Here is a 27,096-nt window from a genome sequence, read left to right on the forward strand (position 1 = left end):
CTCCCCAACACGATGTCATTTCACCCACCAATATCTCGGAAGGTATCCAGGGCAGGCTAATTTTTTTTTTTTTTTTACCATAACCACTATGATGTTATTATTCTTAACAAACAATGATTGCTTAGTATCATCATAGTCTGCATTCAGGTTTTCTCCAATACCGCAAAAATGTCATTTAGCTGTTGGTTTGTCTGGACCAAGATCCAAACACTGTCTGTGCATAGAGTTCGGTTATGTCTCTTTTGTTCTGTGGTAACCTCTCCACCTTCCCTTCGTCTTCAGGGTGCTCATAGGATGGAGAGCTCTGGTCACCCGCTGTACCTCCTGTAACATGGCTGGGTGAAAGGCTCGGTTCTACTCAGGTTAGACAGCACAGGCCGGAGGACTCCGCGGGTGGTGCCCGTGCATCTGACGGGTGACGGGATGGATGCAATGTGCTGACGCTCTTGGTTGGGTTCGACTGCCCTCAGCCTGGTGCCCTGGTTATAACGCCCCTGACACCCCGCTCTGACTGGTCGTCTCATCCCCCGATGACCGTGCCTACATCCATAACTTCATTAAAGGTGTCAAACAGCGATTTTCTAACTCTGTCATTCCTTCTACATTTATTAGTTGGAATTTTTCTATATAAAAAAATCTTTTATTCTTCAACTACTTGGTCTCCCTGAAACATGCTCTAGTACAGGAAAGGACAGACACATCTGTGATTCTTTTCTCTAATTTATCAAGTCTTGGGGTAATGAGTTGCTGCCTAACAACCACAAGGGGCGACTACCCACATGGTTTTGGTTTGTTCATGTGTGGTTTTTAACATGATTGATGAGTTTCAATCAATTGCAGCCATTCAATACATGGGTCAGATAGATCTGGGTTAAAATTCCAACTCCATCATTTTCCAGCACCCTGTATGGATGTGAGAGTTGGACAGTGAAGAAAGCTGATCGCTGAAGAACTGATGCTTTTGAACTGTGGTGCTGGAGAAGACTCTTGAGAGTCCCTTGGACTGCAAGGAGATCCAACCAGTCCATTCTAAAGGAGATCAATCCTGGGTGTTCACTGGAAGGACTGATGCTAAAGCTGAAACTCCAATACTTTGGCCACCTCATGCGACGAGTTGACTCACTGGAAAAGACTCTGATGCTGGGAGGGATTGGGGGTGGGAGGAGAAGGGGACGACAGAGAATGAGATGGCTCGATGGCATCACCAACTCGATGGACATGAGTTTGAGTGAACTCCGGGAGTTGGTGATGGACAGAGAGGCCTGGCGTGCTGTGATTCATGGGGTTGCAAAGAGTCGGACACGACTGAGCTACTGAACTGAACTGAATCTTAGGGAAGGGACTTAACTTCTCTGAGCCTTGGTTTCATCACCTACAAGGGAGTTAATGAAGCCTGACGCTGCAGGGACACGGGGTGGGTGCTTCGCTGAGCCCGGTGCCTGGCACACAGTGAGTGCTCAGTAAAGAAGGGTCGTGGTCGTTCTTATCATAAAACTGCGAGGCAGCCTCGAGCACGCGATCGTGTCAGTGTCTGGCACTGATTTTCAAGGCCTTTCAGTTCTGTTGCAGGAAATAAGCATATTTACATCAGAGAGCAAGACACGAGAGGGAAACGCTGTGTTGATGTTGGGCTTGATTTCACCAAGGGAAGATGAGAATCAGGTGCTGATGTTTTGGGATTACCAGATGGAAACTCAGAAACTTTGTGAATTCTTTTCCTAGGAGAGGAAACTGAGCGCTTGATCAGACATACCAGCTCTGAGTAATAATACTGGATATTGAATCGAGACCCCGGACACCGGATCCGATAAGCCAGGAAGGGTTACTGCGGGGAGACTGTCCATAGCAACCCTGCGGCTTTAAAAACTATTAGCCAATAAACTCAGGCCTTTGAAAGTGTGAAGGAGGTGAGACCTTTCCTCAAAGTAAACCAAGATGCAGGTATTTTATGTACTTGCTTTGCCAGCTGCTCTTTGCTCCATTCTTCCATTTACAGCAAACTCGGGGTAAGAGATGGAGCCGCTAATTACACATGCTTAAACAGGCCTGACTTTAAGTAAACATATTACACAGAGTCAATAGAAATGTGTTCAGTCATGCTAATGAACACAGAGAAAGGACACAGCACTTTACTAAAACAAACAGTCTTCCAGTTTTTAAGTGCTATATGGATTGCAACCAAACGTATTTTAAATTAATTACAGGAGTCTCATCTTCCTGGCTGATTAAAAAAGAAATCAGGATCTTAAGTGCTCTCAAATGTCCCAGAGCTGACCACAGACTGGATGACCCTAAATGAACAGGTGACTCTACAGCCACCCTTCCCTGTGGGAGACAACACTTGTTGGAGGCGCCAGGACCCAACCTCACACTGTCCGTGTGGGTAGTGACCAACACACCCCCAGTCACCGGGCGACTTCCCAGAATCAGGGGGCTGCACAGCAGCTGGACCAGGACTCAGTCCTGGGCCTCCTCGCTAAACAGATTCAACAGATCGAGAGGAAAATGCAGAACGAGAAATACTTTGAGTCTATAGTAAATCAATACAAAGAGATTTTAAGCCACTTAGTTGTCAAAAACAAACGACAGTGCAAATTTTAAAACTAAGAAAAACACGGGGAGAAGTAGAAAATTAATACCAGTCAATTTTATTTCTTAAGCAGACCATTCATATAAGTGTGAGCAAAAGGAGCAAGCAAAAACTTGTGAAGATGTTCAGGATTGCTAATAAATCATAAGTAAAAATTAAGTAAAATGAGAATAGTAAAGCTAAACTAAAAATATAATGCCTATGCTGGCAGGCCTGTGGAAAAAAGGTACAAGTCAGTATCATCAGGAGCAACGTGAACTGGTGTTTCTGGAAGTTAATTTGACAACAGAGGGTAATAAAGCCTATCTTTACTGAGTTCATCCTCTGAGCTGTGTATGGCAGGTAACTTACATGATCCAAAGATGAATTAAACACAGATCTTGCCCCTTCAAGAAAGAGGTAAGTAGCAAAGACATGAAGAAAACATGTAGATGGCTATAATGTAAGCTAAGAACAACATTATGAGGCGGACAGTGCTGCCCCATTTTACAGATGAGGAAACTGAGGCCCAGGAAGGTGAAGTCATTTGCCCAGGGTCCCTCATTTGTAAGTGGTAGAGCCAGACTCCACATTAGGCGAGACTGACTGCAGAGTCCAAGTTCCTCCCACTATGCCAAGTGCAGTGGGAATGACGGGCGTTCAGAACCAGAATCATATGGGCTTTCCACCACTGTTCTTCACATTTGCCTACTTTCCTCTCGCCCTTCAACAAACGTGTGCTGTGTCAAGCAACTGAAAAGTAGTAAAGAAAGCAGACAGGGCTCCTGACCAGCTGATTATAGTCACCCTCTGGACTAAGCCCCTTGTGGGTTCTTCTCCTAGGCTCGTCTCTGTATCCCAAAGCCAAGTCTGCAGAGCCTGCAGGAGTCACGCACCCACGGGAGCTGACTGAGGAGAGAAGAGAGCCTGCTTTACACTTGCATCTAGAGATCAGAGCTCCCCCTACAAAGACATGGGGTGTGACATTCGGAGTTGGGGGAAAGGGCCTCTCAGGCAGGGAAAACAACAAAGCAGATCCGTGGAGTCAGAAAAGAATGGAGCACAAACGGACTTCCCGTGCGGTACAGTGGTTAAAAATCTGCCTGCCAACACAGGGGGGCATGGGCTCGATCTCTGGTCTGGGGAGATTCCACAGGTCGCAGAACTAAGCCCGTGCGCCACAACTACTGAGCCTGTGCGCGAGGGCTTGGAACTGCAACTAGGAACCCACGTGCCACAATTACTGAAGCCTAGAGCTGTGCCCTGCAACAGGAGAAGCCACAACCAGAGAAAGCCCGTGAGCTGCAACAAAGACCCAGCACAGCCATAAACAAATAGAAGGGAGCTTTTTAAAAAGAACGAAAGAGAGAAAGACGCAAAGAGGGCACAGCGAGTGGCTTCGTCTGGGTCAAGCACTGGTGCCTGAAGATGAGGAGGATGCCTGCAGAGGAAGGTCAGGGGGCAGGCGTAGAGGACCCAGGACCCAGTAACCTCAAGTACCTGTAAACTTATCATAAGAAAATCATTCAAAATCTATACATACTCAAACTGACCTACAGATTCAACACCATTCCTTATCAAAACCCCAGATCGTTTCTTTGCAGAAATTGACTAATTTTAGAATTGGTATGGAAGTTTGAGGGACCCAGAACAGCCAAAATAGCTTGAAAAAGAAGAACAAAGGTGGAGGATTCTTGGTTTCAAAACCTGCTACAAAACTCCAGTAATCAAGACTGTGGTTTTGGACTAAGGAAAGAACTACGGATCATAGGAAAAGAACTCAGAGTCTAGAAACAAACCTTCACATTTACAGTCAACTGATATTCAGCAAGGATACTAAGACAATTCAGTGAGGGAAAGGACAGTCTTTTCAACAAATGATTCTGGAGAAAAGAATAAATCTGTTGTATATCAACTATACTTCAACAAAAAAATTTTTTTAAAGAATAAATTTGAACTATCTTGAACAGTTCACAAGCATTAACTCAAAATGGATCAAAAACCTAAGTGAAAGAGATAAAACCATAAAACTCTTAGAAAAAAACAATGGCATAAATCTTGGTTACCTTAGATTTGCAATGGTTTCTTAGATGTGACTCCAAAAGCATGAACAACAAAGAAAAAAATAGATAAATGGAACTTTATCAAATAGAAAACTTTTCTGTTTCAAAGGACAGTATCAAGAAAATGAAATGAATGTATGTCAACTATATCTTGATTTAAAAAAAGAAAATGAAATGAAAACCCACAGAATGGGAGAAATTTTTTTTCCGATCACGTAACGATAAAGGACTTCCATCTAGAATATATAAAAACATTCTTATAACTCAATCATAAAAAGAAAAACCAACTTTAAACAGGCAAAGAATTCGAATAGCCATTTCTCTAGAGAAAATATACAAATGGATAATAAGCATATGAAAAAGCGTTCACCATCACTAGCCACCAGGGAAACACAAACCAAAACCACAATGAGAGACGCTGCATCCCCACTAAGATGGTTAGAATTGAAAAGAAAGATAATAACAAATGTTGGTGAAGATGTGGAGAAACTAGAACCTTCAAACCCTGCTGGTTGGAATGTGAAAGGGTATAGCTCCTTTGAAGAACAGTTTGGCTGTTCCTTAAAAAGTTAAATATAGAGTTACTATATGACCTAGCAACTCCATACCTAGGTGTGTACCCAAGAGCAGTGAACACATATGCCCTCGCAAAAGCTTGTGCATCCAGTGTTCAGGGCACCATTATTCACAATTACCCAAAATGAAACAACCCAAACATCCATCAACTGAACGGATACGCAAAATGCTATATCCATATAATGGAGTACTGACATACTACAACACGAACCTACCTTGAAAACTTACACTGAGTGAAGGGAGCCAGACGGAAAAGACTACAGATGATAGGATTTCATTTACACGAAACGTCTAGAATAGGCAAATCTATGCCGCAAGTAGATTAGTGGTTGCCTAAGGCTGGTAGCCGGTAGGGAGGTGAGGAGTAGGGAGAAAAGGAGAGTGATTACTAGTGGGTGCCAGTTTCTTTGGGGGTAATGAAATGTTCTAAAACTGATGGTGTTGATGGTTGCACAACTGTGAAGATGCTAAAAACCACTGGGCTGCAACTTTAAATGGGTAAATTGTACGGTATGTGAATTATACCTCAATAAAGCTGTTATCCCCAAACTCAAATATATCAGTACATAAAATCTATCAGTAAAAGGTGCTTCAACACATGCTTTTTCAGGGTGGCGTTGTGGTTAAAAGTGTGGGGAGTCATGCTTCTGTGTGTAATCTTGTTATTTCCCTACTTCTAGATGTGTTGTTGTTCAGTCACCCAGTCGTGTCCAACTCTTTGTGACCCTACGGACCGCAGCACGCCAGGCCTCCCTGTCCCTCACCGTCTCCTGGAGTTTGCCCAAGTTCACGTTCACTGCATGGGTGATGCCGTCCAACCTGCTCATCCTCTGAAGCCACTTCTCCTCCTGCCCCAGGAGTCTTCTCAAGGACCACAGTTCAAAGGCATCGATTCTTTGGCATTCTGCCTTCTTTACAGTCCAGTTCTCACAACTATACGTGGCCACGGGGAAGACCACAGCCGTGACTGTATGGACCTCTGTTGGCACAGTACTGTCTCTGCTTTTCAGCACAATGAAAAGGTGTGTCATTGCTTTCCGGCCAAGAAGCAATCGTTTTCTGATTTCATGGCTGCAGTCACCATCCACAGTGATTCTGGATCCCAAGAAGAGGAAATCTGTCACTACTTCCACCTTTCCCCCTTCTATTTGCCATGCAGCAATTGGGCTGGATGTTCACGATCTTAGGTTGTTGTTGTTTTTTTTTAATATTTAGTCTTAAGCCAGTTCTTTCACTCTCCTCCTTCACCCTCATCGAGAGGCTCTTTAGTTCCTCTTCTCTTTCTGCCATTACAGTGGAATCATCCACATATCTGAGGTTGTTGATGTTTCTTCTGCCTGTCTTGATTCTAGCTTGTAACTCACCCAGCCTGGCATTTCTCATGATGGACTCAGAGTATAGGTTAAACAAACAGGGTGACAGCAGACAGCTCTGTTGCACTCCTTTCTCGACCTTGAGCTGATCAGTCGTTCCATACAGGTTTCTAACGGTTGCTTCTTGACCTGCATATAGGTTTCTCCAGAGATAGGTAAGATGGTCTGGCATTCCCATCTCTTTAAGAGCTTTCCACAGTTTGTCATGATCCACACAGTCAAAGGCTTTAGTGTAGCTGATGAAACAGAGATAGGTGTTTTTCTGAAATTCTCTTGCTTTCTCTATAATCCAGTGAATGTTGGCAATCTGATCTCTAGTTCCTCCTCTTCCTTTTCTAAACTTAGCTTGGACATCTGGAAGTTCTTGGTTTGCATAATGCTGAAGCCAAGCATGCAAGATTTTAAGCATGACCTTGCTAGCATGGGAGATGAGTGCAATTGTCCAATGGTTAGCACATTTCTTTGGTACTACCCTTCTTGGGAATTGGGAATGAGGACTGACCTTTTCCAGTCCTGTGGCCACTGCCGGGTCTTCCAGATTTGCTGACATAATGAATGCAAAACCTTGATGGCATCATCCTTTAGGATCTGAATAGTTCTGCTGGAATTTCATCGCATCTACTAGCTTTATTAACAGCAGTGCTTCTTAAGGCCCATTTGACTTCACACTCCAGAATGTCTGGCTCTGGGTGACTAACCACTCTGTCGGGGTAATCTGGTTCATTAAGCTCTTTCTTATATAGCTCCTCCATGTATTCTTTCCATTCCATTCCAGATGTGTAACCTTGGATAAGCTCTTTAATCCTTAAGTTGCTACTGTACCTCATTTTTCTCATATGTGAAATGGGTATGTATTAATAATACCTATCTCCAAATAGGTACCTATCTTCAGGGGTCTTCTGAAGATGAAATGTGATCAGGTATGTAGAACATTTATGACAGGGGCTACACAGTAAATACATACTAAATACTGACTGCTTGAAATTACTAGCTAATACATGTTAATAACAAACAACGAGAAGTAGACCAATGTCCAAAAGTGAAGAGAGCATTAGGAAAAGTATGCTACCCATGGAATCCACTTGTTTCATTAAAATAATAGCTGTGTGGGGTTCATGTAGATATGGAAAGTCTGATTTATAAGAAACGTTTGCAGGAAAACAGCCCCCCCCCAAAAAAAAAGGTTTAAAATGGCTAAAACAAAGTCTGTGTGACAAAAAGTGAGATGCAAAGTTTCATAATGGATCATGTGTCATAAGGGAAGGATTCTCTGGATTTGATTCTTATTTGCCACATCACTCTTATGGAAATCCTAACACTGGTCCTAAGTAATATAAAATAAAGCAAGTTAGTCGCCGTACATTAAACTGAGGAGGTTCAGCCACCCAGAGGTTTCCAGCACTGTTTAGGAACTGATGCCACGACGCGAACCTCCAGCACTGTTTAGTGACTGACGCCACGACAAGAACCTCAAGCTGCCACGCGATCCTGAAGAAGCTTCCGACGCATCAGCCACTCACTCCTGCTCCGTGTTCTCAGGGTCTTCCCTCAATTTCAGATCCTGAGGACTCTAACTCGCAGTCCTTCTGGTTCTGACTTTTCCTGTCGCTCCAAGAACCAAAAGTGGGGTATCAGGGCACTTGTGTTACCTGAGCACCTTTCGGTTTTTTTCCTTTTGCTTCTGGGTCTTGTGTGAAGCTTGGCTTCAGCATCGCTGGAGGATGGGCTAAGGACAAACTACAACCGGTTTCCCGAGTGAACTGATCCAGCAGGGAGCCCCATTCTCAGAGAAAAGGGTGAGTTCTGCTCACTTCCACGCCTCTACCCAGAACATGCCAAAGGAGAGCCAAGTGAGACACATGTCAAAAGCAGCAGGGTTTATTTGTGGGCACGCAGTAAGGCCGCCTAAAATGTTTCTGAAGCAAACCGCACATAAAAATGTCTACACATACACCTGGAGGAAGAAAACTCTCACTGTGGTGAGGAGGGCCAGAGGGTGACTCACGTGTGTCCACTGTCTCCTGAATCGGGATGAAGCCGACAGGCAGAGTGTCCTTGATGTCGATGAGCTTCATGTCCACTAACACGTTCCCTAAATGGCTCTTGGGAAGAAAGAAAAGAGATACAGACGATTAATCTGAACACGCCTGTGGTGGGTCTGCCATTCTGGCTTCAAAACGCATATTTAACACAATGACTCATGCAGCTTTACGACAGCAGGTTAATTAGAGTAGGTGCCAGTTAATGATCCCCAGCGGCTACACGGGGACTCTGGTGGCCCCCAGAAAAGGATTTCGTCTGTAGAACCTCAAGGCCACTCACTTAGATGTGGCCTTGGTTAGCAGGACAAGTGGCCCAAGAGATGCCCGAGATGTAACCGAGCAGAGGGCAGCTGTGCACCCACGTCCCGGGGCCACATGGCCCCTGAGCCCTGAGCATCAGCTCTCGGGGCAGCAGGTTTAGAAGAGCACATTCCCGGGGTGGCTGTTGCACCGGGAGGCGGGGGAGCTGCATCTCTAACAGAGAATCAACCACGCTCCCCAATGATCGCTGGTCTCTGCATACTGACACGCGTTTCGGTGGCTAGATACGTTCTGTAAAACCCCACGAATCGTAAACTCACACAGAGTGGAAAAGCCCTGCTGCCTAATATTACGCGTCTTCTAAAGTGATGCGCACAGGGGCCTCTTAAAGCTGCTACTCAGCGGTGGTGCACAGGGCCCACAGTGCAGTTTTCCGTAGCCAGAGCAAAAATATCTTTGAAGACGGCACGCCGTCCTATAATTGCGAGAGAGAATTCTTGGCAAATGCGCTGGCACTTGCAGCCCACATTTCAAGTTGGAAACGAGCTCTAAAGAGATCTACCCTACAACTTAAACAAAGTGGGGCCACCTCGGAGGTTTCATTAACATCTTCAGAGTCATTTACAACTTAGCTCCCCTCTCTCTAGTTAGAGCCAGTTAGAAAGAGAATGATGCCTTCCCACCCCAACTCTCCTGTCAGGATGCTAACAACGCACTTGGCACGCCCATCTTCCAGAAATGCCCAAGCCCCCATGAGCACACGCGCGGTTTACTTGTTCTGCGTTCCCAGACGACCCCACCACCTTGCCCTGCAGAGCAGTTCCTCTGGAGTCAGGCCTGGCCTGCTCAGAGAAGGGCATGGCCCGCAGTCTCTGTGGCCCCGCCCGGCCTGCTCAGTGCCAACACCATCACTGCAAACGCAGCAGGGAACGCCCACCATCTGAACTGCGTGGTTTGTTCTCTCTTGGCACTCTCAGCTTTCCTTCACACCAGTTTCTCATGGCATGTCTGTGAGGCTTCCATGCAGTGTCTGCTTCCCCACCAGGGTTTAGGAACCACGAGGACGAAAACCATCTCTGCTGCTGCGTATCCCAGCCTAGCATAGATCTTGGCAAACAGTAGGTACTCAATAATTACTGCTGAATAAATTACTATTTGGGGGTACATTTTCAACCGGATGGGCCACTCAGAATCCGAAATCAAAATGGACTTGCTTGGACGACAAATCTAAATAATGCCAACAAAAATAGTAAAAGTATACTTAATAAGTGCGTTATAAACCAAAAGTACACAAATGACATAAATTCCTGAAATTTAGCCATGAAGGTCAAAGTGTCGAGTGTAAACCGTGACCAGTGCTTTCTCAGCACTGTGGTCAGAAAGCCGTCTCTCTCAAAAGCTGGTATTTGCGGAGGATTTAAAATGATTACATTTCAGGTAGCTGGGTTGCAGGAAAACAACGCACAGGCCAGCACAGCAAGCGAGAGCAAAACCCTAACGTGGAATAAATCTCTGACCGTGGAGGAAGGGTTTGAACCATTAACCCAACTCGCAAACATCAGCTGCTTTCAGAATCGCCTGATCTAATCTATCATACATTTTTTTTTTTTCATGGCAGTTGCTTTTCCATGTCATCATTGCTTTCTGCATTGAGAAATTAACAGCTGGGTATGTTTCCCTGCCCTATAGATGGATGGGCGTTCATCAATATCCTTCTCCAACGCCTTCTATCTGACAAGTTGGGTTTTAACAGAAGTCAACTGCAAACCACTTAGCGACCTCACCCTCCACTCTACGAACATCCCTGATCATAAAGCCAGAACATCAGTGGTGCAGCCATTAAAAGAAGCATGAAGACCCCCCTCCGGTGCACACGGAACAGGAGGTTGCACTGTCAGAGCTTCCTGCAGCCCAAGCGAGGTCCCCTGGCGCCCCGGGCTGCTGCTGCACCGGGTTTAATACAGTAGGTCTGCGACACCATTAATTTTGCCTGTTCCTCTCCCCTCCCCCATCTCGTGCTCTCTTTCATTTCCTCCTCATAAATATGAAGAACGTATTCCCAATCCTTGTTGAGCAAATGATTCATGCCAAAAGCCCAATATGCACTGACTCAGGGTATTTATATTGTCTCTGGTAGCCAGTATTTGCTAGTATACTGTAATTATTTTTGACAACCTTGCATTTAAGGTAGCCACAGATAACCAACTTAATATTCAAATGTTCATAAATCCTTCTGTTTAATATCCTCCCTACCTAATCTATGTACATTATTATTACAGGTAATGCAGAAAGTACAGGGCATGAAAAGTGCAATTAATCTCGATCCTTCCCCAGGAAGCAATGTCACTCCAAAGCCAGGTTTCTGTGTTAACAGCATTATTGGGGGAAAGGAATTCAGGTTCCAGAGAAGTCTCCCCAAACTCCTACACAGGGAGTCTCAAGTCGCCTAATTAAGAATCTGTCCAGTCTTGAGATTCTACATCCCTCCTTTGCAGTTGTAAAAAATTATGCCATGCAAAGTCCTGGCTCTGACAGCGGGGCTGGGACAGACCAGCTGTAACAGATTAAAATATGGCTCATTCCTGCTCTACTCCTGGGCTGGCAAGGGGGCCCCTGCCGCCCCTTTGAACTGCGTTCCCTCTGCGTCTCACTACAGGACCCATTCATTCTTCTTCTGAAAATAAAATGCACCTAATTTCCTTACTCCTCAAAAGGGGGGCAGAGGATTCTCCCACTGCCCTTGTCCCTGTCTTACACCCTCTCCCACAGGCACCTCACCGTGCCTGCCTGGCCCTCACAGAGTAAGAGATACAAAGTAGGCACTCAACACACATCTCCTGAATGTTGGACAAATAATTAGATCAATGTATTTTCTACCATCCATTTACTCATGACAAAATTAACAAGCCCCAGTGACTTCTCTCTGTCATTTTTAAACTTGCTAGTGTCCCTGCTCCAAGGGATCAGGTGTTCTTCTGGCCGAGAGTACCGACAGCCCATAGCCTTCAAGGAAATGCAACAAAAACAGAAATCAAAAACAGCGAATGAGATCGTGGCTGTCCTCTGCAGCTGCGGTCTCCTCTTCGGCAGGAGGGGCCGAGGCTGAGTGGAGGTCAGGAGTGAACGCGTGGAGCCACGGGGCAGAGCAAGGGTGTGAGCACGAGATGCTCAAGGCTCAGGAGCTGGTTCTGCAGCCTGCGCAGCAGTGAACACGCGGACTTCCTGCAGAAAGGGGCAGCCAGTGGCAGAACAGAGGGGACAAAAGCTAAGAATATGGACGGGTTCAAAGAGGGTACAGGTAACCTCCAGGGACAAAGGGGACGAGAGAGCACCACAGGTGTTTATGGACGCAGGATGGAGGGATGGAGCCAGGGGCACTGCCCGAACGTCAAAGGCCTGACGTCTGGAAAGGTAACTGGCCTTCAGACCTACTCCTGGGGTCTCCTCGCTGCTCTGTGACCCAACCGCAGACCTGCCCCTGGGGTCCCCTCACTGCACCGTGACCTAACCTCAGACCTGCCCCTGGGGCCTCCTCGCTGCACTGTGACCCAACCTCAGACCTGCCCCTGGGGTCTCCTCACTACTCTGTGACCTGAAGGTCCTGCTCAGACCCACTGCGGGCCCAGCTGCCAGGAAGTTCACTCCTCCATCAGAAGCTCTGTCCTTTACAGCGAGCATTTATTACTCTCATCATGAGTGAGAAAAAATGGGAGCAACGAGTCCTCCCCGAATATGTTAGAAATAATTTTCCTAACAAACACTTATCAACAAACGGGAACTGCTGCCGGACAAGAGTGTGGACCCCAGATCCATGTGCGACCCACAGCCAGGAAGTGCTGAGGGACGCACGAGGACGGTGACATGACCACGGGGCTGAGGGCTTGTGACGGAGAGAACGATGGTGACCTTTCCCCTTCCAGGCTTCTAAAGGGGGATGCCTGAACTTGATTTTTTTTAAATCACTTACGAACATGTTTTATTGTTGCCATAAGATTTATAAAAATAATAAAAATATTTCCCATCTGATTTTTTTTTTTGCATTTAGGCCCAAAATAAAATAGCATTCCTAAAAATGAAAATCTGACTGCTCCCTATTAGTGTTAGGGAAGACAGGTGTCCTTAGACAAGCACATAAACTCCCTGATCTCAGGAGCTATTACTCTAAGAGTCTGAGGATGGAGGCAGCATATTTGCAGAGTGCCCGGGACAGGCCTCACATGGAAAGGACACTCACCAGAGCCACTTCTCTTTTTTCCAAACCACCTATTAGAACATCTTTAGCAGGTGTCTTTAAAATTTCCTAATTTACTGGCTTAACTATTAAAAACAACACAGTCAAAGTAATCTGTATGTGTGGTGGATACCTACCTGCTGAAACAATGAAATGTCACATGGCAGAGAGACCTGGGGAGAAAGTCAACACGGTCACGTCTTGGGGAGGGGTGACTGTGGGGCATCTTCTCGCTATGCTCCCCTCTGTTGGTCAGCTTTAAAGCCAGCTCCCCTGGAAGATGCTCACATTATACTAGCCTGCAGTTTGTTACTCGGACAAAAGGCAGGCAGGATGAGAGCTGTGAGAGAAATCTTCTCCGGTTTTCCTTTGGAAAACAGGTTTTAATGGAATTCACTACACACTTGGGTATGTGGTTAATAATACTGTTAATAAGTGAAACCCAGCGGTGGTTGCTGATCCTACCCTGTTTACTTAAAACCACAGATAAATTAACACAGCGATGAAAATAAACCACCACCACAAAAAGTGAGAAGAATTTCAAACACGAATGGAAATGACTTGCGCTCACTTAGCAAACGGAAAACCACTACTAGACTTACATTTTCTTTGGAAAAGGATCTCGTGAAGCACAGGTATCGGGTAACCTTGGATTTAAATAAGCCGTCTTTCCAGAGGTCAGCGTCCACACCATCTGCTGTCTGAGCGACCTGCACCAAAGAGATGGGAGAGGAGGACGCAGGTGAGGCAGGGGCCACGGAGGGCGGGTGTGAGGAGCTTCCGTACCTGCTACCTGCGCCAATTAACTCCGGCCCAGACGCGCGCCGCATCTCATTAGTCCACTTCACCAGGCCCTGGGAAGAGACTTTTCCAAGAGGGGCCAAGGGAGAGTGTGAAAAATACAACTTCTAAAAATACTGTCCCTCGGGAAGTCATTGATTAAAGACACCCTGACAAAAGTTGTTCTAATGAGAAACGAGGAACTTTTGTTTGTCATGGACCAAGAAGGGACTGGAGAAGTCAGCACATTAAGATGCTCATTACCAGTCACTCCGGGGACGGGACAGGGTGCAGAGGGAAGTCCAGTGGGGCATGAAATGCCACCTGAGCAGGGCACCGCCTGCCAGGAGCCTGGCGCAGCTTCCTGCTCCAGGACTGACTGGGCTGGCCAGGGGCTGCTATCACTGGGCACCGGGTGCGGGCAGGGGGTCAGAGAGGTTCTCCCTGCCCCGTTTCTTTTCAGCACAAGTTCTGTGAGTGGAATTCAAGGTTGAAAACCAGCGTGATAGGAAAATAAAAAGACTCAGCTGCTTGTTTCGAGTCTCACTGAGGAGCCATATTCTCGTATAAGGCTGTAGAAATTTCCCTCTAAGGGCTTCCCTGGGGGCTCAGATGGTAAAGAATCTGCCTGCAATGTGGAAGACCTGGGTTCGATCCCTGGGTTGGGAAGTTCTCTGGAAAAGGGAACAGCAACCCATTCCCGTATTCTCGCCTGGAGAATTCCATAGACATAGGAGCCTGGCAGGCTATAGTCCCTGGGATTACAAAGAGTCGAACATGACTGAGCGACTAACACTTTTCAGTTTTAGTTTCAAGAAGCGTTCAAGGATGAAGCCAGCCTTGATGTGAGTCTTACAGGACCTGGCCCTGGGCCGTGGGATCAAGGCCATCAGTGGGAAGAGTTCACAAGGAGACAGGAGAGGAGGAGAAGAAGGCTGGCCGGGATACGCTCTCCCCATTCTCTCCACGATGCTCGTTAAGGAAGGATCAGGCTCTGTGCTGCTTCTTCCCTCAGCACCTAACAGGTCAGAGGAATCCACATCCTGGCTGCACCCCAAGGGGACTCTGGAAAGACCTGGGAGCAGTGCCCATTTGGGGAGCAGCACCCTCCGCAGCCGGCCCCCTGCAGTGCACTCTGGGGTCTCCCTGCTCCTCCTTCTGAAGCTTAGACTGTGGGAGGCATGTGTGCTCAGTTGTGTCCGATTCTTTGCAACCGCATGGACTATAGCCAGCCAGGCTCCTCTCTCCATGGAATTTTCCAGGCAAAAATACTGGGGTGGGTTGCTGTTTCCTTCTCCAGGGATTGTCCCGAGCCAGGGATTGAACCCACATCTCTGGCATCTCCTGCACTGGCAGGCGGATTCTTTACCAGCTGAGCCACTGGGAAAGACTATGGGAAGCCCTTCTTGACCTGACAAGCTCCAGGCTGTCTTCACAAACTGCTGAAAACGCCTCTGTTCTTTACACAAAACTGCCCTGATTCTGCCCCGTCCTGTGTCCACACCGCACAGCAGCCCCACACGGCTCGGACTGTCACGTGCAAAGCCGGGAGTGTGGGGGCCGACTCCACCAAGAGGGTCCCAGAACCCCCACAGCCACGTTCTCCAGGGGAGCCCCTGAAAAGACCAAAGGCCAACTGGCAAAAGAAAAGTGCTTGCTTTCACACTGAACAATTAAGTTCATAAATGCCATAAAGGGAAGAGAAGGGTCCTTATGCTGAATATGCAAAGACGTTTGACCTGAAATCCGAAGGAGGAATGGTATGGTGACAATCTCAGGGACAGGCTGGTTCAAGTATGTCACTCCCACAGAAAGAAACACGGCGGAACAGACCAGGCCTTGTCCGCACTTGTCCCCATAATGGTCATACATAAAGTTCCTCAGAAAACCTGAGATTTGAGGCGGTGGCCCCAACTTCTACTACACCAAGGATCCCTTAGGCTTTGTTTTCTCCCACAGGTTCCACTTTTGAAAGATTTTTGCTTCCCAAACTGTACTTGTATTTCCTCAGTTCAAAGACGTAGCCATTTGGGAATCACTTGTGGATTTAAAGAACACTCCTGGTGACCTCCCTCAAAAGATCCCATGCATGTACTGCTACAGTCCATGCCACTTTAGGAGATGAAACATGAGGAGATGACCATTTTGAAATTATTTTCAGACGCCCGGCTCCGGCGGCGCAGGCGCAGACGCGGGAGACGCCCTGCTCCGGCGCAACCGACCACGTGCAGAATCGTGGCTGAGATGAGCTACCCCACGCCCAGGGTTGGGGCGGTGGCCGAGAGGAGCTGTACCATGTCCAGGAGGCGGTGGCTGCTTGGGCACTGGAGGGCCGAGAGGAGCTGATCCACATTCAAAGCAGGAGGGGCAGCCTTGAGGAGATACCCCTCGTCCAAGGTAAGGTACAGCGGCTGCGCCTTGCTGGAGCAGCTGGGAAGAGATACTCCACGACCAAGTGGAATATAAGAATCCAGTGTTCTGGGGAGGAAGGAACAAGATGGTGGAGGGATAAGATGGCAAGACCACTTTCTCCCCCACAAATTCATCAAAAGAACATTTGAACGTGGAGTAAAGTCCACAGAACAACTTCTGAATACTGGCAGAGGACATCAGGCTCCCAGAAAAGCAGCCCATTGTCTTCTAAAGGAGAGAGAAGAAATCCAGCTGCACCCACCAGAACACCGACACATGCTTCCCTAACCAGGGAACCCGGACAAGTCACCCGTCCAACCCCACACACAGCGAAGAAAGTACATAATAAAGAGAACTCCACAAACTGCAAGAAGAGGGAAAGGCCACCCCAAGCAAAGCAATATAAGCAAGATGAAGAGGCAGAGAAATATCCAGCAGGTAAAGGAACAAGATAATTGCCCACCAACACAAACAAAAGAAGAAGATATAGGGAATTTACCTGATAAAGAATTTCAAATTTTGATGGTGAAAATGATTCAAAATCTTGAAAGCAAAATGGAGTTACAGATAAATAACCTGGAGAAAAGGATTGAGAAGATGGAAGAAAGATTTAATAAGGACTTAGAAGAAATAAAAAAGAGTCAATATACAATGAATAATGCAATAGATGAGATCAGAAACACTCTGGAGGGAACAAACAGTAGAATAACAGAGGCAGAAGACAGGATAAGCGAACTAGAAGATAGAATTGTAGAAATAAATGAAACAGAGAGGAAAAAAGAAAAACGAATTAAAAGAAATGAGGACAATATTAGAGACCTCTGGGACAATGTTAAACGCTCCAACATTCGAATCATAGGAGTCCCAGAAGAAGAAGACAAAAAGAAAGACCATGAGAGAATATTTGAGGAGATAATAGTTGAAAACTTCCCTAAAATGGAGAAAGAAATAATCACCCAAGTCCAAGAAACCCAGAGAGTCCCCAACAGGATAAACCCAAGGCGAAATACTCCAAGACACATATTAATCAAATTAACAAAGATCAAACACAAAGAACAAATATTAAAAGCAGCAAGGGAAAAGCAGCAAATAACACATAAGGGGATTCCCATAAGGATAACAGCTGATCTTTCAACAGAAACTCTTCAGGCCAGAAGGGAGTGGCAAGACATACTTAACGTGATGAAAGAAAATACCCTACAGCCCAGATTACTATACCCAGCAAGGATCTCATTCAAATATGAAGGAGAAATCAAAAGCTTTACAGACAAGCAAAAGCTGAGGGAATTCAGCATCACCAAACCAGCTCTCCAACAAATGCTAAAGGATCTTCTATAGATAGGAAACACAGAAAAAGGGTATAAACTTGAACCCAAAGCAATAAAGAAAATGGCTACGGGATCGTACTTATCAATAAATACCTTAAACGTAAATGGGTTGAAATTTTCAAAAAGGCTAGGAAATAATTCTCATAGCCATCAATAGTTCAGTGTTGAGTTCATGAATAGTTTTTAAAGTTTGGGACAAACTGTAGTATTTGCTATTTGAAGTACTATTTGTAATTGGCATATTACAATGTAACATTGGTCTTCATTTCCAACTTAAAATGCCTAAAAATGCCTAACAGGTTTTTAGATTTGTGAATTTTAATTGAAATGTATTTTACGATGTTACTAAACCTGCAGAAATATTGAAATATTTCAGAGAACTTATTCACTGTACATTTAATTTATTTTATTTATTAAAGTTATGAACTGTAGGAAGTTTTACTTGTTGGGTCAAATGCTTGTTGCTTCAAATGCTTGTTGCATTTGAAGTGCTAGTTACAAGAAAATCAAATACCTTCAATGTATAAATGCTATTAAGTTTTTAAAGGACTCTGGAGTATAAGTAAGTTTGTTTAAAGAAATTTAGTCTGTTCAACTTGAAAAAAAAATAAATAAAATTGGATTATTTGATTTAAAAAAAAAAAAAAAAAAAAAGAACACTCCTTCAGGAAAAAAAGAAACATCGTGTCAAATTGCACAAACCTATTTCTCAGATGCACTGCAATTCTGGAACCATTAAAATGTGACAAGATGCCACAGGAACAAAGAAAGAAGGGAACCTATGTAGTTTCTCTATAATAAATGTATTTTTTTGATAAATTTTTCTAAAAAACAGAAAGTCTGCAGAACACGCAAAGGCTGTGGTACCTCAGAAGACAGACAGCTGCGTCCAGCCTTCCACGGAAAAGCCTGGGGGTTCAGGAGGGTTTTCCTGGCTACTGCGGGGTGGCATGCCCCTTACTCAAGGCCACCGTTTCCAGGGTTTGAAAATGAGGATTCCCTCCTCTCACCCCACTTCCCTTTTCTGAATGAAAAGACACCCTGGTATGATGAAGAGGCCGGTGCAGGAACCCAAAGAGGGGAGAGGGAAGTAGGAGCAGGCCGGCTCCCTCCTCAGAGGCCCCCTTCTCTCCCTCTGTCCCTGCAGTTAACAGGCCTCCAACCTGCTCCTGAGACTCATTCAATAAGGTCCACCATGGCCTGGCTCTGCCCTGAGCCACAACTCAGGTGTGGTGAGGTGAAAATGTGTAACGCCCTCCAACCCCAGCCAAGGGCAGTGAGGAGGGAGGTGACAGTGAGCGAGAGGAAGAGGGACAGAAGCGTGTGTGTGGGTGTGCGTGCGCACATGCGTGTGCATGGGTGTGTGTGTGTGCAGAGCACAGAGGGGCCTGCAGCCAGGGGTCCACAGGCTGGGCTGGATCCACCTCCAAGGCTTCTTGGGGCATGGGGAGCCCAGATGTGGCTCAGCAGAAGGACTAGGGAAGTGGCCCTGGAGGAACAAGGCTGGGCCTTCACAGCCTTGCCTTCCCTGGAGCAGGAGAAGTACCCAGGCAGGTAAAGGTGCTTCCCAACCTAAACTCTCCCCATGGCAAGCTGGACTAGCTACGAGGTAAGCTGGAGAAGAAAATGGTAACCCACTCCAGTGCTCTTGCCTGGAGAACCCCATGGACAGAGGAGCCTGGCGGGCTACAGTCCATGAGGTCTCAAGGAGTCGGACACGACTGAAGTGACTGAGCAGACGAGGTAAGTACGTGGTCAGAAGCTACATGGGCACCCCGCAGAGGCTAAATTCTGTCCCCGTGAACTCAGTCTTGAGTCCCAGGATGGGAAAGTCGGGGGGACAGGGAGGCAGGCTGGGGGTGGAGGAAGAGGGCTCTAGGTATAGTAGACCCCAACCTGATACCCCAGGCTTAATCAAACCCCCACCCTGAGGGTACTGTGGGGACAGAGAGGATACTGCCTGAGACCTGCCTCAGTGCTCACCCAGGACCCCATGAAGCCAGCACCAACTGACAGGTCTGCGCAAATGTGACGATGTAAGACACGCTTTTAAAGTGACATCACACTACAACAGGATTCGAAAAGCCCTGCATTGTCACATGGGGGCTCAGCTCCAACCTCTGGGCCCTGGGGTTCCTTCCCCATCTCTGGGACTAGACCTGGTCTTCTACACAGATTATGTACTTGTGTGATTAACCTTTACTGGCTCTACTGCCCCGCCACTGACAAAAGCTTCGCCAAGCCGAGGACGATGTCTGATGGCCGTTTATCCCCTGTACTGAGCATCCTGCCTGATACACATGGGCTTGACCACACTGGCTGAAGGAGTGAACGGACAAATCAGCCCGCAGATCTGCAGCAAACTGTGAAAAACCAAGTAAGCCCGCTAGCTGCTGGAGTAAGGTAACACAAATTTTCAAAAAGAAATTTCCAGGACTTAATCCCTTGAGCTGAGTGTATGTGTCCCCTTCAAAATCACCACTCGCAGGCCACACCCCCATTTCAACAGCGAGGCCACTTAATTCTTTTGGTTTTATCTGTACCCCGTCTTGCTCCCAAAATGACTAGAGGACGCCCAATGCTGCTGCCGGCTGCAGTGCCCCGGGCGTGTCTGTCACAGCGGTTCACACGCGTGTGCACACACACACACCCCTCTCACACACTCACGCTCAGACCCTCCCTCTCCTCCCTTCTTCCCGGTACAGGAGCAGCCTCTGCGGAGGAAGAGGTGGGCAGTGACAGACAGGACACTTGGGTTTACCTCTCTTCCCCACCAATATTCTTCTAAAATGACAATCCAGTGGAGACAGTAGGGAGCCACTAAAATAAAGAGCAAGAGAGGGGTACAGCACGAGGCAGATGCCACGGACGTGTGGAGGCGTGGGAAGTGTGAGGTCCTGGGTGTAGCAGAGGAGGGTGGACGGACATCCCAGGGCCCCAGACACCACCAGGACGAGGGTGGAGGGCCTGGAAGTGGGTAGGATGCGAGTCTAGAACTGGAGACAGGCAGAACAAAGCCGTTAGATTCCTAGATCCCCACTCTGCTTCAGAAGCATTTTCTGCAGAAATGGGATCAGCAGGGCTCAGGGCTCCAGGACACCAGCTTGGTGGGGAAGGAGGTGAAGGAGGAAATAAAACTCCAGAGTCAGAGCAGAGGGTAATAACATGCACACTGAGCTGAACAGTGACTGAACGGTGGGCCCTCCCCCGTCCCCGCCAGGCCTACTCTCCTTCCTGCTTCTGGCACCTTGGGAGCCAGGTGTACCCCCTAAATGCTGCAAATTGAAGGATGCGTCTCTGGAGACATTAAAGAGTGCCAGAGAGAAGACCAGCACCCACAGGCTCTGAGGTCTCTGGTTATGGTTACAAGAGCCAGCTCTCTGGTGCACCAGCCGCTGTGCAGCCCACGAGTCATCAGACCCCACCCCTACCACAGGGCTCCGACCCCAGGAGCTAGGGCTTGGCTCTTGAAAGTGAAAGAAAGTGAAAGTGAAGTCGTCAGTCCGACTCTTTGTGACCCCCATGGACTGTAGCCTCCCAGGCTTCTCAGTCCATGGGATTTTCCAGGCAAGAGTACTGGAGTGGGTTGCCATTTCCTTCTCCAGGGGATCTTCCAGACCCAGGGATTGAACCCAGGTCTCCCACGTTGTAGGCAGACACTTTCCCCTCTGAGCCACCAGGGCTTGGCTCTTAACTGACAACAAAGAATTACCAGGCACTGGGTGGAGTCTCAAATATGACAACAGGGTCCAAATTATTAGAAGAAAGGGAACCTGAAAACAGCACAGAAAACAGGAGGAAATAACAAAAGCTAAAGAATAAACAACCAAACCTGTAATGAATATCCTCAGAGGGATAAGTGAAGATACTGCAGTCACCAAGCAAGAACTGGATTTCCCCGGTGGCTCAGACAGGAAAGAATCTGCCTGCAATGCAGGAGACCCAGGTTCGACCCCTGAGTCAGGAAGATCCCCTGGAGAAGGGAATGGCTCACCCACTCCAGTATTCTTGCCTGGAGAATTTCATGGACAGTCCATGGGGCCGCAAAGAGTTGGACACAGTTGATCGACTAACACTTTCACTTTTTGTAAAACGAGAATAGAAAATTGTGCAAGACGTTTTAAAAGGAACAATTTAAGATAACACAAGGAGTTTAGACATAAAAAATTATAGCTAAAATTAAAAATTTTAAAAAAGAACATATTGGAGGAGAAAATTGAGGAAATCTCCCAGAAGATAAAATACAAAGGTGAAGAGAGAAACTAGAGATGGGAGAAAAAAAAAACCTAAGAAAACTGAAGAATCACTATAGTATCCAACAATGAAATTCCCAGAAAGGGAAATAAAAAAGAGAAGAAATGTGACTCTCCATAGTAAAGAGATCCTGAGAGTTCTAGCACAGTGAATAAAAAAGTCCCACCCCAAAGCACAGCCACAGAGAATGCCATCGATTTCGGGATAGAAAAACCGCCCTAAAAACCTCCAGAGAGAAGTAACAGGCCACGTGCAGAGGAACAGAATCAGAATGCACCCGACTTCTCATTAGCAACACTGAAAACTAAGGCGTGAACAACCTCTTCAAAATTCCAAGGATTTCTGGAATTCTCCACCTCAACCAGCATCAAGCGTGAAGGTAGAAGAAGACCTTAGCAGACATTCAAGGACTTACAAAATTCATCTCCCGCTGCCTTTTCTGGGGAGCCTACAGGAGGAAGTGCCGGCATGACTCGGGGCTGAATCGACAGAGGAACCTAGAGCTCCAGGAACAGGCCCCCACCCAAGACAGCCCGGGGACAGCCTGGATGGAGGGAAAGGACAGAAGGTCATGGAAAGAAGAGTGATGCGGGCCGTCTCTGGGGGAGGAGGCAATGTGGACTGCGCCCTGGGAAGAGGTGCGGACAGGCACGTGACAGACACGCGAGCAGTTACAGGCGTGAAGCTCTGCGTGAAAATATAACTTAGTAACTAACTTGAAAACTTTAAAGAAAAACTTTAAATTCTCATGTAAAAATCGGTAGGCATCTCGAGAAGTAAGTAACTAAAAGAGACAAGTCAAGAACTAATTCCAAGAAAAGGAAACGGTTACAAGAAAGAACCTCCAGTCCTGGCACATCACTTGATCCAGTGGTACCCAATGTTTGCCTTGTTATGATGTATAAATGCTGCCCACTACTGTACCAAAACTGTGATACTGCCTGATGGGCGGAGAACATGAAAAAACTACATGTGCAGGGTAGGAGATCACGAAATAAACAGTACAATCACATTATTTAGAAATATGGAAATGAAGTGCAGAAGCGAAAAAATCTAGAAGAGCTGAAAGTAACTGCCTCTGGGGAATGAGACCAGGAGAGCAGGCAGAGACAGGGCCAGGGTGGCTATACTTTCTTAACAGTCCCTTAGTACTCTCTGACTTAACTGTGTAGGCATCACTTTGTTAAAAAAAAGAAAAGTGAATTTTAATTGTAAAAACTCAAGAGAGCTGGGGAGATGTCTCATGGAAGACAGGATGGGGGCCATACTCCCTGGAGAGAAGCCGTTACTATGAGGACCACAGGGATGTTCCTGCGGGTACAGCGTGACCTGGCTCTGGTCATCTTCTTAGTGTGTCCCAGCGTGTGACAATGTCCAAAACTGCACGTGCCTTCTCCACTACCGAGTCCACCAGGGGAACAGGAGCATGTGGAGGAGCCGCGGCCCCAAGCCTGGCAGAACCACACTGGGGCCTGTACAGCTGCCTGCCTGGCATGGGCTCAGCCTCTGGCTCGTGCAGCCCAGGCCCTTGACTTCCTTCCTTCTCGGGCTCCAGCTCAGAGGTCACATTCTGCACAACCGCAAGGCCGTTCCAGAAGGAAACGTGTGTTCAGGAAGCCCAGAGAGCCCACAGGGCGCGGGAAGGAACCCCTGAGCCTAACTGCAGGAAAGCCTCCTGGTTTGAGGACAGGCGGAGGGGCAGGGATTCCGGCCGAGTACTCACTGCTGTCGGGGTTCTGGTCCAGGCAGCTTCTGTGCAGAGTCTCACTGGATCCTCCCAACCACCCAATGCAAAGGGTACTACTTCCCCCTCAGTTTACAGATGAGAAAATGAGGCTTGGTGAACTTCCATAAACCCCCTCAAAGTCACTCCATGGTCAGAGTAGAGGGGAGTCACTCTATGCCCTCTGACTCTGCCCCCTCAGCAGCCCGTAAGCAGAGCACCCACACACAGCCCAGGGAAGGACAGTCCACCTTCCAGGTCAAAACCAGGGCACCTCTGGGCCCTGCCTTGGGGACAGCTGACAAGCCATGGGCAGGCCTCTCTGACCCAAACACAAAGAACCACCCAGGCCACTTAAAAACAGTGCCACAGAGAAAGGGCATCCCTGAATGCTGCAGAGAAGACAGCGCTTGGGAACAGTTCTGGAAGCCCGTGGGTTTGGAGAGCTTTGCTGTGATGACAGGAGAAGAGAAGGAAACAGACTAACTGGAACGCTTTTAAAGGTCCTGTGCGTTCACCCAGGGCCCAGAGTTCTAATGCTGCTCTTTAACTTGCAGGACATGGGAATACCTAAGCTCACCCACACAAGGGGAGGATGGAGGACACGGGCACATGGGGACCAGGGAGCACCCCAGGCAGCAGGCAGGCCTGAGGAAGAGAACACACTGGAGTTCACTTGCTCAGAGAAGAGGGGCAGGGGCTTGTGCGAGAGACTGCACCCTCATCACAGGTGAACCAACTCTCCAGTCTATTCACTGCGTTCTAAAGGCTGCAAGGATCCCAACAACACCGCACACTCACTGTGTGCATTCTGGGTGCTGGGACCAGCCCCAAGTATTTTATTCTCGAGTCGTTAGTGTAAGTTACCTCATTTAACACAACAGCCCTCTATGAGTTACTGTAATAATCGGTTACTAGCTGATTTTACAGATGAGGAAATTGAGGAACAAAAGGATTGTGGCTACATAAATTATGGTATGTCTATGTAAAGAACATGCATAGGACACATATATAACTGAAACTAATATAATGCTGCATGTCAGTTACACCTCAATAAAAATGAATTTAAAGCAATAGCATTAAAGAATACCCATAATGTCAACTGCGCAGAACCAATGCAGAAGTGAAGGACACATATTCAGTTCTTAGAAAGGACAAAGTACATATATGTAGAGAATTATGTCCATAATATATTAAGCAGGGGAGCAGGGAGCTTCATACTAGGAAGCATATGAGACAATCCATGTAAGGGGGACATGGACACACCAGTTACTCCTGAAATGAGTATTAAATTCCATTAACGTGGTGCTGCCTATCAAAAGCCTTAAAGCTATATATGTTCCATGTCCAAAGAACTTCACTTCTGGGCAGAGAGTCTGAAGGAGACCATCAGCTTTGTGCACAAGAGTGGATCATCACTTGTTCCTTCACACTGAGCTTCTGGAAGCCAGACGTGGACGAGGTGCAGAGGACAGAGGAATGGACAAGATGGACTTAGGCCCTGACCCCACAGGGGACGTTCCAGATGGGGGACGATGCCTAACAAACAGGTAGACAAGTATGCAAGATGATTTTAGGAGTAATAAGAGTCTCATGTAAAGGAGGGTAATGGGGATAGTGACTGAGGGAGGGGGACAGGCGACCAGGGAGGGCCGCTCTGAGGAGGGGCCTCGGTGTCGACTCCTGTGATGGGAAGATGCTGTCCTGGGACCTGGAGGCAGAGCTGTGTGCAGCGAGGGCAAGATAAGGCTGACGGGTGGGCCACAGGGGCAAGGGGAGGGCTCTGGGGCCAAAGCCTGGTAGGAGGGGACTGGTAGGAGGCAGGAGTCTCGACAGTGTAGAGGCATACAAGAGAAGTGAGTGACACACTTCTAATGATCAGAGGATGTCCTTACAATGCAGGACCCTGCAGCATTTCAAACAATGCTGAGGACACACATCTCCTGACAAGGAAAGTTGAAGGGAAAGAGTAAGTTACACAGTGGTTTCTGAAGAACAATCTTGGGATTGAATTAAAAAAATGATACAAAAGAACTTATTTACAAAACAGACTCACAGGTCTCCAAATCAAACCAGCAAAAGGGGAAAAGTAGGGAAAGTGATAAATTAGGAGACTGGGATTAACATATACAAACTACTATATATAAAACAGACAACTAATAAGGACCTACTATATAGCACAGGGAACTCTGCTCAATATTCCGCAATAACCTATGTGAGAAAAGAATATGAAAAAGAATGGATACACACACATGTATATATATGGGCTTCCCTGGTGGCTCAGACAATAAAGTAACCACCTGTGAATGCAGAAAACATGAAAGACATGGGTTTGATCATCGGGCAGGGAAGATCCCCTGGATAAGGAATGGCTAACCACTCTAGTAATTTTGCCTGGAGAATTCCATGGACAGAGGAGCCTGGCAGACTGTAATCCATGAGGTCAGAAAGAGTCGGACACAACTGAGCAACTAACACTTCATATATATATAAATGATTAACTTTCTGTACATCTGAAACTAACACAACACAGTAAATCCATTATACCCCAATAAAATTTTTAAAAATACAATCTTATATTTTATTTTTAAAAGTCAGCTATACAGGAAAGGATCTAAACAAATCAAAGCAACACATTAAACTACTGTTTGGTTCTGCACAGTTGACATTATGGGTATTCTTTAATGTTACTGCTTTAAATTTATTTTTATTGAGGTGTAACTGACATGCAGCATCATATTATTTTCAGTTATACAGCATATGATTCAATATTCTATACACTGCGCAGTGATTACAGTAAGTCTAGTTAACATCTGTCATGATATGCACTTACAAAATTGTGCGTGTGTGATGAGGTCTTCTAAGACCTACCCTCACTATTCAAATATGTGACACAGTCACAAGTAAATATACCTACGGTTGCCAGGCTGTTCATGACACCTCATCACTTATTTATTTTATAACTAGAAGTTTGTACCTTTTAACTCTTTATGGTTTTCATAATAAGAAAAACAAAAAATTTTATTATTAAAAAAGGAAAAACAACAATTTAAAAGACTTCATTCGATGGAATGAGAAATAACGATCTGTTGGATTTAAACCTAAGAAACACTTTGTAAATCAGCTCCCCAACTAAGCTGACTGGAGAAGGGCTGGCAGTAAATCCTTAAAACTGTCAGAGGTCCTTCAATGTCAGGATCAAGTACTCTTGCCCAAAGAGAAGCTACTGAAAGACTGCTAACCATGGGTTTCATCAACCCGTTCACACCCTGGTGTTTTAAGAGAGCCCACCCACAATTCAAAGATGTGCTTGGCAGACAGAAGGCAGTCAAAGGGCCAGGAAATTCTGCAGACATTCCAAAGGAAATATCTGGCAGACGCTAGGAATAAGAGTTGTCTTCAAAGGGCTCTTGAAGTGTTAGATCATTCACTGCTGAAACACACACAATTGGCCCAGGTCAGACAATGGCCAACCAGGGAGCCA

At 46.6% G+C, this 27,096-nt stretch overlaps 1 protein-coding gene across 11 annotated transcripts in view; it reads right to left on the reverse strand.

The window, feature by feature from the left end:
- MVB12B (multivesicular body subunit 12B) overlaps positions 1 to 27,096 on the reverse strand; it is a 200,674-nt gene that overhangs the window by 112,776 nt on the left and 60,802 nt on the right. For 7 of the 11 annotated variants that reach the window (XM_088841152.1, XM_088841149.1, XM_055400882.2 and 4 more), the window contains exons 3-5: positions 13,718 to 13,825; positions 13,253 to 13,288; positions 8,587 to 8,683 (exon numbers count right to left, since the gene is read on the reverse strand). In XM_088841152.1, the coding sequence (XP_088697278.1) occupies positions 8,587 to 8,683; positions 13,253 to 13,288; positions 13,718 to 13,825 (241 nt within the window). The remainder of the gene's footprint in view (positions 1 to 8,586; positions 8,684 to 13,252; positions 13,289 to 13,717; positions 13,826 to 27,096) is intronic. The other 4 variants (XM_055400884.2, XM_088841150.1, XM_088841154.1 and 1 more) reach the window with 1 other exon arrangement.

The sequence above is a fragment of the Moschus berezovskii genome, chromosome 11 (assembly GCF_049115385.1).
Source record: "Moschus berezovskii isolate FMDL1 chromosome 11, NW_MosBer_1.0, whole genome shotgun sequence".
NCBI classification, from domain to species: domain Eukaryota; kingdom Metazoa; phylum Chordata; class Mammalia; order Artiodactyla; family Moschidae; genus Moschus; species Moschus berezovskii.